General features: G+C 39.8%; 1 protein-coding gene across 1 annotated transcript; it reads right to left on the bottom strand.

The window, feature by feature from the left end:
• Nucleotides 1-10769: 10769 nt before the first annotated feature.
• LOC147900374 (importin subunit alpha-1-like) lies at nucleotides 10770-14640 on the bottom strand. Its single transcript, XM_087377012.1, has 11 exons — nucleotides 14283-14640; nucleotides 13817-13913; nucleotides 13489-13580; nucleotides 13204-13335; nucleotides 12801-12986; nucleotides 12544-12707; nucleotides 12329-12407; nucleotides 12006-12134; nucleotides 11796-11923; nucleotides 11295-11670; nucleotides 10770-11186 (listed from the first exon to the last, which is right to left on the bottom strand). Exons 1-10 carry the CDS (start codon nucleotides 14490-14492, stop codon nucleotides 11298-11300), a joined length of 1590 nt encoding a protein of 529 aa, XP_087233138.1. The 5' UTR covers nucleotides 14493-14640; the 3' UTR covers nucleotides 10770-11186; nucleotides 11295-11297.
• Nucleotides 14641-18743: the final 4103 nt, after the last annotated feature.

Raw genomic sequence — 18743 nt, 5'->3', positions numbered from 1 at the left:
GAGGTAGGGAGTGATTAGAAAGCCTTAAATATATAGGTACCCAATGGATGGTCGGGGAAATGATTCAAAGGAGAGTCGGGAGGTGCGGAGCCTAAGGGACTTGGAACAGTGATGAGCAGCATGAAAAGAGGCATCTTGGCGTAGAACGTAGCATACCACGTGGTGTAGGGAGGCGCTAGCAACGTGCCATTGTGGGAGGGGAAGGATTAGAAAGGCACGTGTGTGTGGGGTTTGGGGGGGGGGGGGTAATGAAGAGTTTCAAACAAAAAATCAAATAAGATAAGGGGGAGACTTTGGAATTTTATTAAACATTTAAATATTTGAACAAAAGGAGGGAAATAAGTGGAACTATTTTTTTTTAAGGAAAAAATAATAACGGGAAGTAAATGTAAATAAATTAACAGAATTAAAAGTAAGCATTAAAAATAAAAGGGAAGAATAAGGGAGGTGAAAAAAATAGTTTTTTTTTTAAAACCAAGAAATACCCAATTTTAAGAAAAGCAAATGGGGATTTAAAGGAAAAAAGAGAGAGAGAGACAAAAATTTGAATTAATTTCAGGAAGTGAAAATAACGTTAGGCATAAATTACAAGGAGAGATTAGGCATAAAATAAGAATAAATTAAAAAAGGGGAAAGGAAGGGGCAAGAGTTTAACGCGGGAGAAACTAGGAAAACATTAAGGGAAGAACGAATAAATAAGGAAAAATTAAAGAGACTAACAAAAAGGAAGAAAAAATAGAGATTAAGGAAAAACAAGGAAAACTAAAGAAAAATAAGGAAAATAAGGAAGGAATAAGGAAGATAAGGAAAAATAAGAGATAATTATGGAAAATAAGGAAAAATAAGGGGGATTAAGGAGAAAAGGTAATAGGAGAAATGATTAAAAATAAAAAATAAGAAAGGAATTAAAAAAGGAAAATATTAGGGAAACTTATTTTAAAATTTAGAAAATTAGGGAGAAATTAAGGGGAGAATAAGGGAGTTTGAGGGAAAAGAAATTAGGGAAATTAAGGGGGGTTATCGGGGGGAGCTCTAATGAGCAAGTGGCAAAAACCAATGGAGGAAGGGATAGTGTGTGTGTGTATGTGTAGTAGACACTTACAACACCCCTTTCGATAGTGAAGAGTAGACAAATTTGGAGTAGAAAAGAGAAATGTTTAATAGATAAACTTTGCAATAAACATTCACAAAAAAATGAAGTAGGATCATTAAAGGATGAACAATTTTTTCAAAAGAGAAAAAGTGAGCAGTACAGGTTTGATAAGTCGTTGGGAGCATCACTTTGATTGAAGAGGGGAGTCTCCCTACTTGCCACCATCCAACAAGAAAAATGATAAGAACCATATTGTAACTTAGTTGGGAAGACAGGTGTCATAAACACCTCTCTCTTGTTATTGAGATTACAATAAAATTGTTGCTCACACAACCGACTTAATAAAGCTAAGTTTTTGACACATGGTTAATGTGCGAAATTGGATGGGCCGTGTCTGATGGGATGATTAAATTATATAATGAAAACATGTGAGAGCATAAAAGGAGAAAGAAGAACATGAGAAATAATAGGAGCATTAAATTGAATTTAAGACTAGCGGCAATAAACGTGAACGTGGAAGTGAATCTAAAACTTAGAGCATTAAGAAAAGAAGAAAAAATTAAAGGTTTGAGAAAAGTAATATAAGAAATTCTAAATAATGAGGAAGATAAAAAGAAAACAAGTTAGAAGAAAACACTTTAGAAAACCATACTTGGGAGGGGAGGGGGGAAGAACTTAGGATATAGAGTATTCAATGTGACATAATAATTAAGAGTAAAGGAGGGAGAAAATTAAAAGAAAGAGGAATCTAAGTTAAATTTAAAATTAAAAGGAAGGCAATGGTAATAATATAGAAGTCTAAAAAAGGATCAAGGGAAAGACATAGTAATTTTAGGGTATAAGAGAGGGGGGGAGGAGCATAAAATTTGTAATGAGGGAGGGGGAGGTATATAAGGTATAGTGATAGATAAGGTATAGTGAAGGGGGGAGAGGGTGGGAGGTAATTAGAGTACGTAAGAGCCATAAGAAAAGCGTGAAAGAGAGTGATATAAGGTATAGTGCTAAGTGATATATAAGGTATAGTGAACGAGGGGGGATAATTAGAGTACGTGAAATAGGAGTAAAAAACCGTAAGAAGAGTGTGAAAGAGAGTGATAGAGACCTAAGAGTCCATCACGAGGTTTGAGAAGAAGGCGGTACTTCGAAATGCACACATGTATCGAAATTGCATGCGCCTCATAAAGTGGCTTTGTGGAGTGTGCTACTGGCGCAGCACAGTGGCAGATAGTAGGAGAGTATGGAGTGAAGGCGGATGCGTAGGTGTGGGGGAAAGGAGTACAGGGTAGAGCAGTAAGCTACGAGTAATGCTGCGAGTAATGGGCACTGAGTGATGTGAGGGTTTTTATTTATAGGAGATAAATACAATCGGGTTGAGGGAGTCGGGGAGGTGAGAGGTCTTGGGGCTAGAGGAAGTGGAAGAGGCACGCATTGTGAGGCGTATAGACTGCAGCAAGGAAAGGAGAGAGGCACACAAAGCGAGGTGTTTAGACCGCGTAGCGAGGAGAGTGAAAGGGGAATAGAAAGGGCAGTGCACATGGTGGTCTAGGAGTATTAGAAGAGGGGTTTAAATTAGGGAAATAGGGGGAGGGGGCGGGTAAAGAGGGAATAATAGGGGGGAGAATAGGGGAGAATAAGGGTAAATTAGGGAGTAATAGAGTAAATGGGGGAATTAGGAGTTGGGATTCGGGGGGGTGAAGGGCTAGGAGTTAGATTACTTTTAGGCTAGTTAAAAGATAATTAAGGAAAAATTAAAGGGAAAGTGTGGGGGTTAAGGTATATAGGAATTTTAGAGGGAGTCAGGAAAAAAAAGGGGAAAAGTAGAGAAAATAGGAAAATTTTAGAAAGTAGGAAGAACGAAGGAAAATTAGAAAATTTTGGGGAAATAAGGGAAAAGTAGCAAAATTAGGAAAAAATAGGGGGAAAGGGGGGGAATCAGGGGAAAAAAGGGGGGGTTTGGGGAAGGTAGGGAAAATTAGGGGAGATTAGGGGAAATAGGGACAATAGGGGAAGAATGGAGAGGTTATGGGAAATTAGGAAAAAATGTTAGGAATACTTCAGGAGTTTTTTTATCTGGGGGGAATTAAATCAAAGAGAGAGTAGAGAAATCAATAAATAAAAAGGAATTTAGGGAGAATAAATATTAGAAAATTAGGAGAAAAATAGAAAAAAGTTGGAAAAATAATGAAAACAGGGGGCGAATAATGAAAGAGAAAGGACTTAGAGTGTAAATGTAAGGGGAGAGAGGAATTTAGAAAAAGGAAGAAGGAAAAAAAAACACACACAAGACAAACTTTAGAAGAAGGTTCTTTACAATAAATATTAGATTTTGCTATACAAAAATACCACGTGATATTGAAGGAGCTCCACTCACCTGCATCCATCCACACAAAAGCCAAGTTAGAACAAGCACTTTTTAAATGTGGGACTGCAGGCTTCAAGGCACAGCTCCACTTGTTATCGGTTTCGCAATATCATATGATATAAACAAAAAATATAATCTCCAACACCCTTGGTTGGCGATGCCTCGTATGGCATTTTGACAACAGAATCACAAGCCCCCAGATGCTCCCAATAGGTGGGGCACATAGATAAATCCTCTCTGAAACATATTCTCCATCATCATTCCATGCAAAAGGAACGAGACAAAGCATGCCTCCCATAGTATGTATAATGATCATACCTTAAGACTAGAAGAAATAGGGCAAAGCTTCTTGTATTCGATATGTAGCTAAAGTGCCACCTTTATGGGATCAAACCCACACTTAAAAGTCATACTATTGAAACACTATAGGTAAAAAAGTGCCATGTGGTTGGCATGAAGCCATTCAAAAAATATATATCCAGACACATTCTTCACAATGGCATCCAGTCATATGCATTGGTCATAACAAAAGGCGAGTTTATAACTTTTAAGCTCATATGATCATTTGTGTATGGGTAGTAGCTTATGCATATGAATATAAAGTAATCGTGTATAGCTATGCCATGTAGTAGCTCGAGCATAAAGAAAAAAATTATGCCATCCCATTTAGACTTTTCTCAACCAACATTAGTGAGTGCTTTTAGTTATCTATGGTGACCAAGACTTATGCAAGTATGCCAGCATCCATAAACCGAGCCCAATCTGGTTTGATGCAAACTAGCATCCCGACTAGTCATCTGGATATGAAGAACCCAAGGAAGGATGCAAGCATACAACTTACTCGATCACTGGCATGCAACCTCGACCAGCATATTGGCATCTTTGATGAGCATTGTTCGGCTCGTGCTTGTGGTGTTCAGCTTTCTCAGGCCCCAGCGATACGTATTCTTTATTTATACGTCAAGAATAGGATTCAAGACCAACCATCGACCCAAAGATCCGTTGTACGAGCTTCACTTGATTTTGGATGTTGCGGATCTATGGAGATCTGGCATCTAGTGTAGTAATAGAGGCTCGTGAGAGCACGACCAGCAACAAGCAGAGTTGCAATAGAGATCACTATAGGTTTGCCTTGATATCAACCGTGGCACACAATTGTTTCTCAGTAGAGTTTGCAAGGAGCAATCATTACTGGCCTTCAATTGCACACTGTAAGCTACTATTCCCTGGTTCTCAAGATGATGGCCAACAATTATACAGAGTACACGACTCTTGCGCTGCATGGCGATGATCTACTAGACGAGTGGAGCCATATATATAGCTTTAAAATTGAAGGTCTCAGTCCCATTATGGCGCTGAGAATGGCCGATTACTAGTCAAGGAGATTTTGAGGTGTACTTTAGTGGCTCCATGGTTTTATTTAGCGATAGACTTTGGCTGACTATATTCGATCCTCCTTAGTTCCAATCACTTAGTGGGATGGGGACTAGAATGCACATAATAATGTACTTATCTTGCAACGCCCAAAAACTAGGAATCAAATGGTTGATGATAGTTTATAAAAAGTTTAAGGTTCATGTATTTATTTGTTTCATATCACCATAGTATTCCATGTCTTCACACTTGCTCCATTATCCAAGATATTGATAAGGATCTACTAATCACATATACTCCCAAAAGCAAGTACAATTTCATATACTCCATGGGATTTAAGTTTATGTTTCCTTATGCATAATACTATGGCCTATGGTTGAAGCCTTTAATCGGCCATACACCATGCTTGGTATTTAAGCAATGCCAACGCTACGCTTGAATCATTGTGTTAAGTAGTGATGTCATTATTAGCATAATGTCCTTATTTTAAGCCATGCCAACACTATATTTGAATCACTATCAAGTAAAAATGTCACTATACGTGCCTTTGTGTGCGTGTGTGCATGTGTGGAAGATTCGACAACACCCCTTTGCATAGTGAAAAGACAAAAGAGCAAAGCTAGACAATGGAATAGGACTAATTGCATTAACGAAAAAGTTTGTACATTGTAGGCCTTGCCTAAGTAGCTTGACAGAATATCTCCAAAGGTTTTGGAGCTGGGGTGGGTATTTGCACAACTATCGACTTGTCATGATTAATACTAACATTATGAGAGATAATCTTTAAACAAGCTCTCATAGTTTGTTGACAGGCTTTACTTTAATCATTATACCCTGTACGTACTCATTTTGGTGACTTGGCTCATCCAGCACATGAGCATATGGTAATGAGCCAAATTTTTTGAGATCACAAACGAGCCAAGTCACAAATGAGCAAAGTTTTTGAGCATATGCTAATGAGCCAAAGTTTTTGAGATCACAAATATGAGGGTTTTCTTGTGAAGACCTCTTCTAAGTCATGTTCTATAGTATGGCGATTGGACTTCTATTCATCTAGTAAAGGGTAGTGTTGCAAGATTCTACCCCCATAAGACCTTAGTAGGCTCTTTTCTTCCATCATATAATGGGTAGCTTCTATAACAACTCTATGTTTGTGCTTAGCAATACCATTTGGTGAAGGTGTAGCTACAAGTAAATTCATAGCAATACCATTTGAACTCAACAATACTAATTTGCACTCAGTAATACCATTTTGTGCTCAATAATACCATTGGGTTGAGTAGTGTAGCTGCACGTAGATTCTCTTCCTATGCCATGATATATGCTAAAATTATTGAACATGTGAAATTTATATTGACCACCATTATCACATATTAGTGCCTTGATCCGTTTTCCAATATGTTCCTTGAGAGCCTTGAGGACTTCAAAGAATTCTAAGGCTTTTGATTTTTCTTCCAAGAAATAGGTCCAGATTTCCCTTGAGTAATCATCATGAAAGTGATATAGTAATAGTTTCTTTAAAGTGATTAGTTCAAGGCTTTGTTCCAAATATGAAGGTACATTAACTGAAGGAAATCTATAGTCCAAGATTTAGACTAAGGAAAAGGATTTCTATGTTTCTTGCGCATGAAACTAGATTCACATAACACTGTAAGGAAGGGTTTAGAAAACCTTGGTTTTCAAATGAAGCTCGGGAAAGGGCAAGAAAAGAGGTTTAAGATTCAGATGTTTTGTATCAAGACAGATTTTGATCATGATCTATTGGGGCCGCAATTTTTAAGTGGAACTTGCAAGCTTATCTGCCTTGGAAAACTTGCTGGGAGGTGGCTTTGAGGTAGAAAATCCACCTTGGGATCTCTTTTTGTTCTTGGCAACCCCTGGTACATGGAAATTGTGATCTTTTGGAGCCCGAGTGGTAGTTGGATACCAAGGGGAGTGGCCACATGTGCTCTACCTACAAGTACTTCTTGAGGCAGCTGACTTAAAAAGGTGACTGTTCTGTTGTGATGGTCCATGTAGAGGCATTATTATAGAAATACCTAAAGCAAAGGTTTATTTGAAGACTTTGAGAGGCCGAGGATTACAACTACTCAAGTTTTCATTAAGTGATCTTGATTTCATCAATTAAGTGATCATCTAGAGTTTCTATAATAGAAAGGAATAAAAACTCACCTAGAGCTTCTAGATTAATAAACCTTGAGGTACATCCTGCTGATAGGTGTGTTTTGGCCAATTCACGAGTGGATTCTTCTTAAAATATCACCCATTCCAAGTTGCATGAGCAAGCCTAGTAATTTCAAAATCTTCTCTGCATAGTCTTGGATGTGTGTTTCCAACTTGAACCCTTTGATCCCACACGTCTGTTAGACTTCCATCTGCTATCTTAACTAGATGAGCATGGTCAAATTGAGTAGTTTTGAGTTTCACCTTCACATATTCAGATTCATGACATTATGTATTGACATTGAGTCAAACACAATGACATTATGATTGATTACTTTCCCTTCATTTTTACTAATGACTTACTAATGACATCCCAACAAAATCTACATATTATGGTCGGATAGATCAATTGCATTCTCTCTTTTTTTTTTTTAACAAACACATGTAAGAAAACGTTGTGACCTATGAAAGGATAGCACTAGCTAAATCTAAACCCATCAAATCTAGGACTCCCTTCCATTCCGAGATAACCATATCAACCATGTGACGATCTTTATTGTTAAAACAATCCTTCCTCTGAAGTGCATCCAAAGCATAACCCTTCTGTCCTTGCTTTCTCTTTTTGCTTTGGAGTTAAATAGACTTTGACCAGGCCCATTTTTTTGTTTTCACCCCTATGTTGGTACTCGGCTAAAAACCACTAACAATTAACCTAACTTGGTTGTCTTGATTAGTGGTTTGTTGTAAGTTCCCTTATAAACTTCTTAGGGTAGTCATACTAAGACCCTCACTGCATCAACGACTTGTTTTTTCACTTACATCCCCATAACTTAATATAATAGCAATTACATCATCCAATATGTTGGCATACTTAACTTCTATTTTGATCCGATTATTCAAGCCAAAATCAAGGATATTTATTACAATTTCATGAAACTTGTCAATGCCATTCTACTACTGGCATTTTCTTCTTCCTAAAACGCCTGAGTCCATGAAACTTGTCAATGCCATTCTACTACTGGCATTTTCTTCTTCCTAAAACGCCTAAAAGTCCCATGCTGACTGATGCTATACAATCTTCTGCCGTAACAATTATCCACTGCACATCATAATATTCACTTCACACGACCACCTACAGGTTGCCACTTCAAAGATTCTCATAATATCCAGCATGTATCCACTGTCACTATGCATCTATCCACTTCACAAATGGAAAAAGCCTCGCATATTTGTTAAGGCCAACCCAATATGTCTGAATTTCCCAGTCATCAAACCTGCATATTAGGTTAAATTATTTCAGCTTCGTTTCCATCAATGTTTGAAGGCTTTACTCCCTTTCTTCCTTGAAATGCCTTTCAACGAGTGCATGCATTATTTTTAAGGGCTCTTCTTAGAGCCTATTTAGCTTGCAACTATTGAACCATTATTTATTGCAATGCATCCTCTAGATTCATGAACTTAGTATTTAGCAATTGAGTCTCATGGGCACAATACCAACAATATTGGTCAGATTCCTGATCCTACTGCATCCACACACAAGTTCTTCCTTCAGTTTCCATTTCATAATCATCATCTCTCTATGTTTCAAAGATTGCTTGTTTTCCAAAACTGAAATTGCAATAAAATCCTTCATAGGTTGTCATGCTACATTCAGTGTCACAAATCAGCTCTTCCACAAAGGGCTGCTGTAGGATTCCACACAACCCATGTGTTCAAGATATTGCTGCCTTTTCAGGCTTTAATTAAGGCGCTCTGTTTTCAATTGATGCTCTTTAGAGCAAAACGAGTCGACAGCCACAGCCTTCTACTTCATAGTGCTGTCACACAGCTTAACTTCTATCAATTTATTTCACACAATGCTCCTGGTGTTGATGCTCACTGACCCATTCCATTCCTACATCTTCCCAACTTTTTCTACTCAAGGGAGCACCTTCATCCCACGTGGTTATCCGCCACACCTAGCTGTCGTTCAAGCCATGGCTGATTACCAACTCCCCTGGCAAGCATGTACACCATAGCTACTTTGCCATAGGCCTGTGTTGGGCTGAAGAGGCAGCAGACAGAAAATTAATAGCATACAACAAACTAATCCAAAATGTCCCTCTGTAAACCAAACTCGAAATGTCTACGACAAGTATCAAGTGATTGATTAAGGATGAAGGTGACAGATTTCTAATTTTGGATTATGAATTACAGAATCTTCTGAACTTTCTATACTCTGGAATGTGGAAAGATTCTGGCCCTCCCAACTACATTCTCCCACTCCACACCTGTACCTACACAGTGTTCCACAAACCCAAGCTTCACCTCATTCCCCAAGCTGGATTATCCATTTTAGACCGCAGGGCGAAAGACCTCTCAAATCTGTCTTCCACCCTTGTAATTTATGATTGCCTTGGGATATTGAGCATCTTCTTTTCCCATCTATCTCGTGGCATGAGAAGTTTCTTGAAGCCTCCAAACCCCAAAGTGAGGTGACGTACACTTGCTTCAGTCAGGACACTCTTCAGCTCACTACAAACTTCGAGTCAAAGCTAAGTATGCATATTGGCCACCAGTAATTTCACTTTACAAATTGGCCAGTTTCTTTGAGAAACAATCAGTACGACTACAATCAGCTGCAGAAAGCTGATACCATGAAAGGCACATGGAAAGCTTATAGTTCCCCTAAAACTGGAGGAAAAAACAATTTGGATATCATACAATTAAAAGTTTGCACTGAGCACATGACAGCTTCAACGCCACTGTAAGATTTAATCTATTTCCAATTTGTATGGGCAGGAATCCATTCGACATGATTTATCTTGTGCTAATGTATTTGCCAGAACTTAAGGACTATCATCAGAAATTTACAACAAGCCAGATTTGGATACCTCCCCAGGTCGCGTCACAATTCTAAAACCACATATCCCTGCAGCGTTTTTCCATGAGAAGGATTTTGAGCTGTCCATAATATTCCACCATAACAATAGCCACTAGCACATGGATCAGGTGTGAACAATGATAACACCATGATTGGCTTGAAGACAATCTTTGTATCATTCTAGCAACCAAAAATTCATGACCAACCTACTGCCATAAGCCATGTTTGGATAACTCCTTAGGACGAGGAATGGATAACTCCTTAGGGTGAGGAAGCAAAGTGCAAACACTACATGTCCCTGCAGTGTTTTTCCATGAAAGGAGAATATTGAGCTGTCAATAAAATTCCACCATACAAGAGCCTCAAGCGCAATTTCACAGGGAAAGAAGCAAAAAAGACGAGCCGTGGCAAAATTTGGTGCAATTCACTAGATTCTGTGGTTAATTGTACATGGATAAAGTGTAAAACAATCATACAAAAGACCATGATCACAAAGATAATCATCTCATTCTAAAGAACCTTCAAATCAAAGAGACCCCAAGCATACGCATCTGTGAAATCAAGCAAATTAATACCAACCCGAGGATAAATTGAAACCAACATGAGCCAATATACGCTAATATGGGACGATACATGAGATCAGGTTCTTTTCTCTCACTTATGCACACCAAACCACAATGCTTATCTTACTTAACTTGTGGGTCCAAATAAGCCAACCCCTTTATACAACGCAACAATGAAAATAAAATATAGCAAGCGGTCCAAACTCCCTGAGTAATGACTCAGAAAACAGAAGAAAATGAGGCTCACAATTTTACATAAAAGAGACGCACTTTTATTAATCACCTCTCTACATGAAGAGACACTTTAGACAGTTAAGAAGATGTTGCCCTCCATCTTTGCTTGTTGCAAAATGACCAAAAGGATGCCTTGATTATTTGAGGACTATCAAGCCCTACTGCCAGAATTATATCAGCTCATACGAGTGCCCAGCAAATAGAAAATCCAAAGAGAATCCCAGAGCAAACTCAGTCACCACCATTACATGCACCATGTGGATCTAGAGACAGCCAGACCATCAAGAACAGCCAACCAGGACAATGATAAGCTGTGCTTACAACTTACAAGACAATCAGTGTAGTGAGAAAGTAGATTCCCATACAAACAAAGCTGTTCCTTAAAGATCTTTGAAAGCCAGACACTTTTCCAATGCATCAGCTAATCATGGAGACTTGAGTGAAGATATAACATCAAGTAAAGCACTGCAACTTGTACCATGTATCACCTCAACGAGCTTCTTGAGGAACCCAAAGCAGGTTTCTATAGCAGTACTGCAAAATCCAAAAAGGGCATTTCGTAACTAAGCAGAGATGGCCCTTCAATTCAAGAAAAAGATTTGGAAAATGCAATGGAAGACCACAAAGTGGCAGAATAAATACCCATCAAGCAAAGTTGAACCCCCCACTTGGAACAGATTGATTTCCACCAAAGTTATAAGCAGTTTGGCCAGTGCCAGCAGATGCAAGATTCTGATCCTCCTCCTCCTCCAACCAATACATTTCTAGAAGCTTCACAGCCTTCTCATAAATGTCTGAGTTATCATGCGTCTGTAAATTCTCTATCTTCTCAAGGCCATCAGCCTCATCAATGTACTGGGCATACATATTGATGCCCCCAGTAGTTCCAAGGTTCTTCTCTGCTTCACCAACTCTCAAAATGTTTTCAAGACCCTCCAAGCAAACAGTAATGATCCGAGGATCTGGACAAGTCAAGAGATCACAGAGAGGCTTGACGCAACCTTGACCCACAAGATATCTGCAAAATAAGATTGGAAAGTGCAAGTTCAGCTTTTCTCCAAAAACAATGAGATGCTTGCCAGATCTCACCTAAAAAGTAGCACCAAACCAATGTTCACAGCACGAAAGAACTGACTGCAGTACTTGATCTGGTCATGTGTTCCTCCTGATGTTGCATTTGAAATTGCCCAAGCAGCTTCCTTCTTAATGTCAAACTCTGCGCTCCCCAACAAGGCTACTAGAGGAGGGATGATATTTGCATCAATTACATCCTGCCATCCAATTAATAAAGTAAGTGAAATAACCAAGCTGGCCAGACAATGCAGCCAGAGTAACCAAATGGTGGAAATATACCTGAATTTGTTCTTTGTTCCCTGCAGTTATGTTTGAAATGGTCCAACACGCTTCTTTCTTGATGCTTTTCTTGTGGTTATGTGTAAGCAGTGTTAAAAGACATGGGAGCACTTGGTTGTTGATGATATACTGCAAAAAGTAAACACTCATAGCATATCAGAATTCTATGATCCCATGTAAGAAACAGCCTGGATAGAACAAAAACATAAATGGCCCATAAAATTTAGTTCTGTAAAGAAGCAAAAACATGGAAATGACCGGTTTAGTAGACACTACTTAAAGAATATGATTATGCAGAACAGCAGGCAAGGAAATGGGGAGACCTGGGTTTGTATGTCATCCCCTGTGACAATATTGCCCACTGTTCTTAATGCAGGTATGAGAACAGAGGGAGAAGGATGGCTGAAACATCAGCAAGAATAGATCAGAAACAAATTAGTTCAATGTAGCAATGTGACATTTTACAGAGAGAATGAATTCATTAGCACAGACATACAGCAATATAACGAACAATGCAAAAACTAATCAGAATCCTTACAGTAGCAGGTCAACAAGCCTGCGACAAACTCCAGCTTCTATGACAGACTGGATTTTATCATTTGTGCCATCAGATAGATATGAAAGTGCCCAGCATGCATCTATCAAAACATCCTCATCAGTTGAATGGATCAATCGTTCAAGAGCAGGAAGAGCAACCTTGACCTGCAAGAAATACTCACACACATCAGCTGGCCATGTTTTAAATCCCAAAAAGTAGCCTGAGGAGTTTAAAAACAACATTTCTCTGAAATATACCTGTTCAAAAGGAGGCGGAGGCTTCCCACGACAAAAATTTGAGAGGGTCCAGGTTGCATTTCTAAGCATGGAAAGTTTTGCATTCTCATTCAGTTGATTGAGAAGAGGAATCATGGCACCATGACTAAGAACCAAGTCTCTGCACTTAGGTGAATCACCAGCCACATTCCCCAATGCCCACACAGCCTAAACCCATCCCATGGACGTTATAGAGTGCCAACATGCGAAAAACAAACTTAACAGAGCCATAAGGTGAAAAGCTAAACCAACTTTACCACTTTGCCACAATGAGTAATTACCTCACATCATTTTGCATGAGGAGGTGTGTAACCCACAAATTTCTTGTGTTTTGCTACGTAAAGGTACACAGTAGATTTACAGAAACATGCCAAGAAGGTTCTACCTGTTCACGAACATCATCCCCAGGTGAACTGAGGAGCTGTACAAAGATTGGAACAGCGCCATGATCTATGACTACTCTGGTGTGTTCAGAAGTCCCAGATGCAATGTTTGTCAAAGCCCATGCTGCCTCGAACTGAGTATACAAGCGACAGATCAGTTGGCCGATGAGTTTTATTCTAATACAACATTGCCTTTTACAGTTTCAAAAACAGATCGTAGCTCAGAAATGTCATCTTCAGCAATTAATTGTATATCAAATCCTCACATTACATGCTAAAGTGCACACCTGCAACTGAGGAAAGTCAGTTCGAAGAAGAAACTCGACAAAACGGGGAACTACACCAGCAGCTATGACTTCTTGAATTGGAGGACTGCGCTCTGCCCAATAGGAGGCAGATGGCGTGTGAGGAAAAAGTTTGCATCATTACAAAAAAACCACAATCGAGTGAAAGGGCAGGCAGATTAAGCTGTGTGGATCAGAAGGAAAAAAGAGTATCACCAATGGATAGGAGCTCCTGAATCAATATGTATTGTAGCCTCTTAAGCGTCCATATAAAGCAATCTAGGTACGTGAAAGGGCAAATAGATAAGCTGCAGGGAGACAAGAGTATTACCGATGGATAGGAGCTTCCTGAATTGATATGTGGCGTCTAGCTGTGAGCTCGGGTCTTCGGACCAAACTCCAGTTACCATAGCAGGTAAACTCTCCAACTACGTAAGAATTCAAAGGACAATCCCTTAAAGATAGAGAAACGTAATCGGCACATCTATGATAAACATAAAAGAAAAGATGTCATCATTGCGGCGCAAAAACGCGCTATGAGTAGTTCTCTCAGTAGCAACCGGGTCACTACAGAAAAGATGTGCTTCGATACATGGCAGCAGGCATCTTATGACACGAATGTATACTACAAAGTCGATCCCTTCTCAAAAGGGGCATTTGCCCACATGCGTAAAACCCAACCCTTCTCCGATGCGAAGGACGGAACGCCGATTCCTCCAAATAGCTCCAACCGATTTCCCACAAGATAACAGATCCATCCCCTGACGCACCCTCCGCCCAAATCAACCAAACCGTACCTTTTTTTCGATGGAGCTAGACTGGAGGCCGCTGCTGAACTGCTGGGGGGGCATGCCCTCTTTACGTTTCTTGAGCAAGCTCTCCTCGCGCTTGCTTTTGCGGATCTCAACGAGATTGTCTTCACGCTTGCGGCGGGCCTCATCGGCGTCGACGGCGACCTTGTAGGACTTCTTACGGACCTCAGCGCGGGCATTGGGACGGAGAGACATGGCGAAGGGGGGGGGGGGAGGGGGCAGAAGAGGCGATGGAAAGGGGGAAGAGAGCTATGGCTATGGCTATGGCTATGGAACACAGAAAGAAGAAGGGCTTGAAACTCACAGTACAAGTTTAAAGCTTTTAGTTCTACCAAATGGCTTCCCCTACTTAATTAAACTCCACCTTTGTTTATTCTCTTTGTTTAACTTTCGCCCTTTTACAGCCACATTTATGATAGCCGTTGAAACTAGGGTTCAAATTTTGAACAGCATCGCCTTGAGGCTTTGGACAATCTTCCACCCTCTTTCCCTCCCTTTGCCCTATCCTCTTCCTGCCTCCATCCCTACCAGCACATAGTCACAGAGTCACGCCTCCTTCCCCTGTTTCCACGAACAAATCAATCTGCTGCAATGTAGGTGCTCTTGGGTGAGAGCAACCACGCAACATTTTTTCCAGACAGTCGATGCTTTTCAAGTTTCGAGAGCGGCACCTCTCCTCCAAAGGAAGGGACAGAGTTCTTTCGTCCGTTGTATTTAATGCCATGCAATCAGAGTTTCACACGTCGCGATTATAGAAGGAAGGGTTGGAGTGAATATTCTCCAACACGCATCTTGTATGGGGGCTCAGACGGGGCGGAACCAAACCCTCCTTTTGGGAGGACTGTAAGTGTTGTGTGGTATTCACACATAGCGAGCATTTGCCTCGTCATTTATTCCTCACACCTTTACTTGAAAGGTAAGTCTTTAATTGGTTAGCCGATTCTTGACCAGTGTTGGAGGGACGAAGGAGCCTTCTTCCAGACATGTCCTTTGTCGAATGGACATGTCCCTCTGCGTCCATCAACCTTTGCCTACATCTCTAAGAGGCATTGTGAAAGATTGTGGCATTTGCCTTGTGCATTCTTTCGAAAAGCAGATTGTAATATGTATATATCTGCCTACACGTGTCTACTAAAGTTGAATTCTAGATCCTACTTGCAGTAGTACATGCATTGCCACTCCCCACAAGACCCCTCCATTTAAATGTGATCCCCCATCATAGGGCCACTACATTACCCATTGGCATGCTTTGCTCTCACGGCACATTCCCGCAAGGGGATTTTCTTTGTCCCGTCATTTAACACTGCGAAAAAAGAAACTTTGAGAGCTTCTTGCCACCGATTCAAGAGATGTGTTCACATTGGGAAACAAGGCAACAATAAGCATTAATGTTGGCATTCACCATCTTCCCATCACGAGAGTGAGTTGTAACATGGGAAATATGGTCATTCTCTCCTGTAGTACACAAAAGAATAAGGATGTTCTACTATCCATTGCGTCCCCCCATCAGTTGTATGTGGAGCATGATATTTTTTCAGAGATTGTTTTTTGTCATGCTTTGGAGACAAGCGTGTTTATACCCATCCCATGAAGGGGGTAGGGCGGGGCAGCTCGCCCCTAGTACTGTCGTTGTCAGAGGGTCCCCAGGGGGGCCGGTGACATGCATTAGGCCCCCCTTGGCATGGGTTTGAGGGCAGCACCCCTGAAGCCAAAAATACATGAAAATTAGCACATGAGTTGCTCATGAGTTGTGTGGTCGAAATTGTAAGATAAGGGTGTGGCTCACATAGCAAGAGAGTAGGATATACTGCTTGTAACGTGTATCTTCTCACTTGCTGGATATGAAAAGCACAAGGCTGGCTATTTCTCTATGAACGTAGCCCACACTGGGTCAACCACGTATATTGGTGTCTCTCTATCTCTTCCATTCTGTGCGCTTTTTGTATTGGGTATTTTATGCATTCTGGTTCTCGCATTGTTGCTCCATTATTGTGTTGTTCCTAACATCATCTCGTATCTATTCCAATTTCTAGCCAAAAACCTTTTGCAGCAATCTTGAGAATTTGGTGTCACTAGGGGTATATGCAATGTTGCACAAAAGGGTCACACTTGCCCTCTTTTGTTTTCTGCTCCTTCCCTTAATCTTGTCGCTATTCCACATCATTAATGCCAACAAGACTCTACCAAATAAGCCATCAAAGGCAAGAAGAAGAACACAATTCCCAACCCTCACACTTTCTTACAAATGTCATATTCCTCTTTTGTTTTCTCCTCCTTCCCTTAATCTTGTGACTTATTCCATGTCGTTGGTGCCAACAAGACTCTACAAGATAAACCATCAAAGGCATGAAGGAGAACACAATTCCCAACCCTCACATTTTTTTACAAATGTGATATTCCCTAAAGGATTTCATGACTTACAAGAATTTGGTACTCAAATACAGGAAGGCTAAGCAATTGTCATGACTCCATTCTTATTTATAGGTTTAAGACAAAACTACATTATGTTTGCAAAACTTCATATCTTAATCATGTAAATGGTGGATGCCTTGGAATCAAAGACACGGCTATTGTGGGCCAATGCTTATACTGGTGTATCCCCTTACTTTAAGACATAGTGGGCATAAGAGCCCTTGATTAAATAGGGGGCACACATGCATGAAGATTGTTCTAGAAGCCCTTTACCCACACCATCTAGCTTTCACATTACACTCATCCATCACTTTGCAAAGTCAATGAGCACATAAAATGACTCCTAATTAATATACAAATTGTAAATGAGGGATAATTAATCATAGAAATTTTAAGAACAAGACTACCTTATGCAAGATCCAATTAAGCACAATGAAAGGAATAAGACAAAGAAATATGATAACATTGCAAGAGTAGGACTACCTCACACTAAGTCCTATCCAACTCAAATGGGTAGAGGGGAACGTGGAAGTAGAAACGGAATTTATCTTCTCTAGCAAGAATGTATAGTATCATATACCCTTTTTGCCTTTTTTGTCCCAATTATTTGCTTTCTACATGTGTCTAGTAAGAAAAATGTAAGAAATGCCATTATATCCTATTTGTTGCCCTTTTTTGTCCTCATTTTTTGCCTTTTTTTTGTATGTATCTAGCAGGAAAAGTTCTAACTTTACTTATTTATGTTCTAGTTAGCTAGTGTAGTGGAGCCATTCCAATATTGTTATACATTAGATGCTATAGTGCATCGTGTGATAGAGTTGTTAGTTTGATAATGAAGTCTTTATTTGATTATGTTACGTATGTTGGATGTGCATTAATATGGTGATTACCCTTTGGCCCAAATCAATTCATTATGTGAGAGGTAGACTTGTACGAACCTTAAATCTCATGCAATTTCTTATATAGTTTAGGAGCCTTAATTAATATGCATTGCATCTATTGTGATCCACCCTAACTATTATAACCCTCGTTAATTAGTTTCAAGCAAGGTAACCCTAATCTTAAGAAGATAAATATTGATACTTTGCTTTTATATTTCCTCTATTATTTGGTTCATCATGAGGCTTTATAAAATGAGACATTTGCAAAGACATCATCAATATAGCACCCAAATATGTAACTTGCATTGTCCTAGGCCTCTATTATTTTGTTCATTGTGAGGCCTTGTAAAATGAGACCTTTTGTAAAGACATCATCAATATAGCACCAAAATATGCAACTTCCATTGTCCTAGGCCTTTCCTTTGAGAAGTCTTATTTCTCCATCAAAGTAGATGAGCACGTGCTTTGGCATTGGCTTCCCATGCTATTGTTATTGTATCACCACTATGTTGAGCTCTCTCTCTCTCTCTCTCTCTCTCTCTCTCTCTCTCTCTCTCTCTCTCTCTCTCTCTCTCTCTCTCTCTCTCTCTCTCTCTCTCTCTCTCTCTCTCTCTCTCTCTCTCTCTCTCTCTCTCTCTCAATGTCTGTGTGCACGTGCACATGTACGTGTGTGTGTGTGTGCATATGTGCATGCACACATGCTTGAATGCGAGTGCATCCGTGTACGTGCGTTCTTGCATGCATGCACATGTGCATGCATGTGTGTGTGCGCACACGCAAGCGTGTGTGTGTACCTAACCTAATTACGCCTATCCGTATTCATAGCACACTGTCATTAGATCAATTGATCCTTACATCCTCATTTTGTAAAGCGCTCCATGGGTAGGAAACCTTGCACTCCCAAAAATACCTCAGCAAGAAAAAAATATATATGAATATTTTGATTCTTTCCTATCAGCATGAGCTATAAAAATTTCTTCTCTTTCCTTCCTATTATAGTAAACGAGGTCATCAAATCTCTTTGCCAACATCTCAAACTTCCACTTATAAATGAATTTTCTGACTACAAACCAACCCTATGTCAAAACAGTATATGATATGCTAACATAGTACTTCCTAGGATTCGGATTCATGGATTTCAAGATCCAATTCA

The sequence above is a fragment of the Dipteris shenzhenensis genome, chromosome 7 (genome assembly GCF_047967505.1).
Source record: "Dipteris shenzhenensis isolate YYH24624 ecotype China chromosome 7, Dip_SZ_1.0, whole genome shotgun sequence".
NCBI lineage: Eukaryota > Viridiplantae > Streptophyta > Polypodiopsida > Gleicheniales > Dipteridaceae > Dipteris > Dipteris shenzhenensis.
Note: the sequence above shows the minus strand (reverse complement) of the source record. Positions and strands in the feature narration are given on the sequence as shown.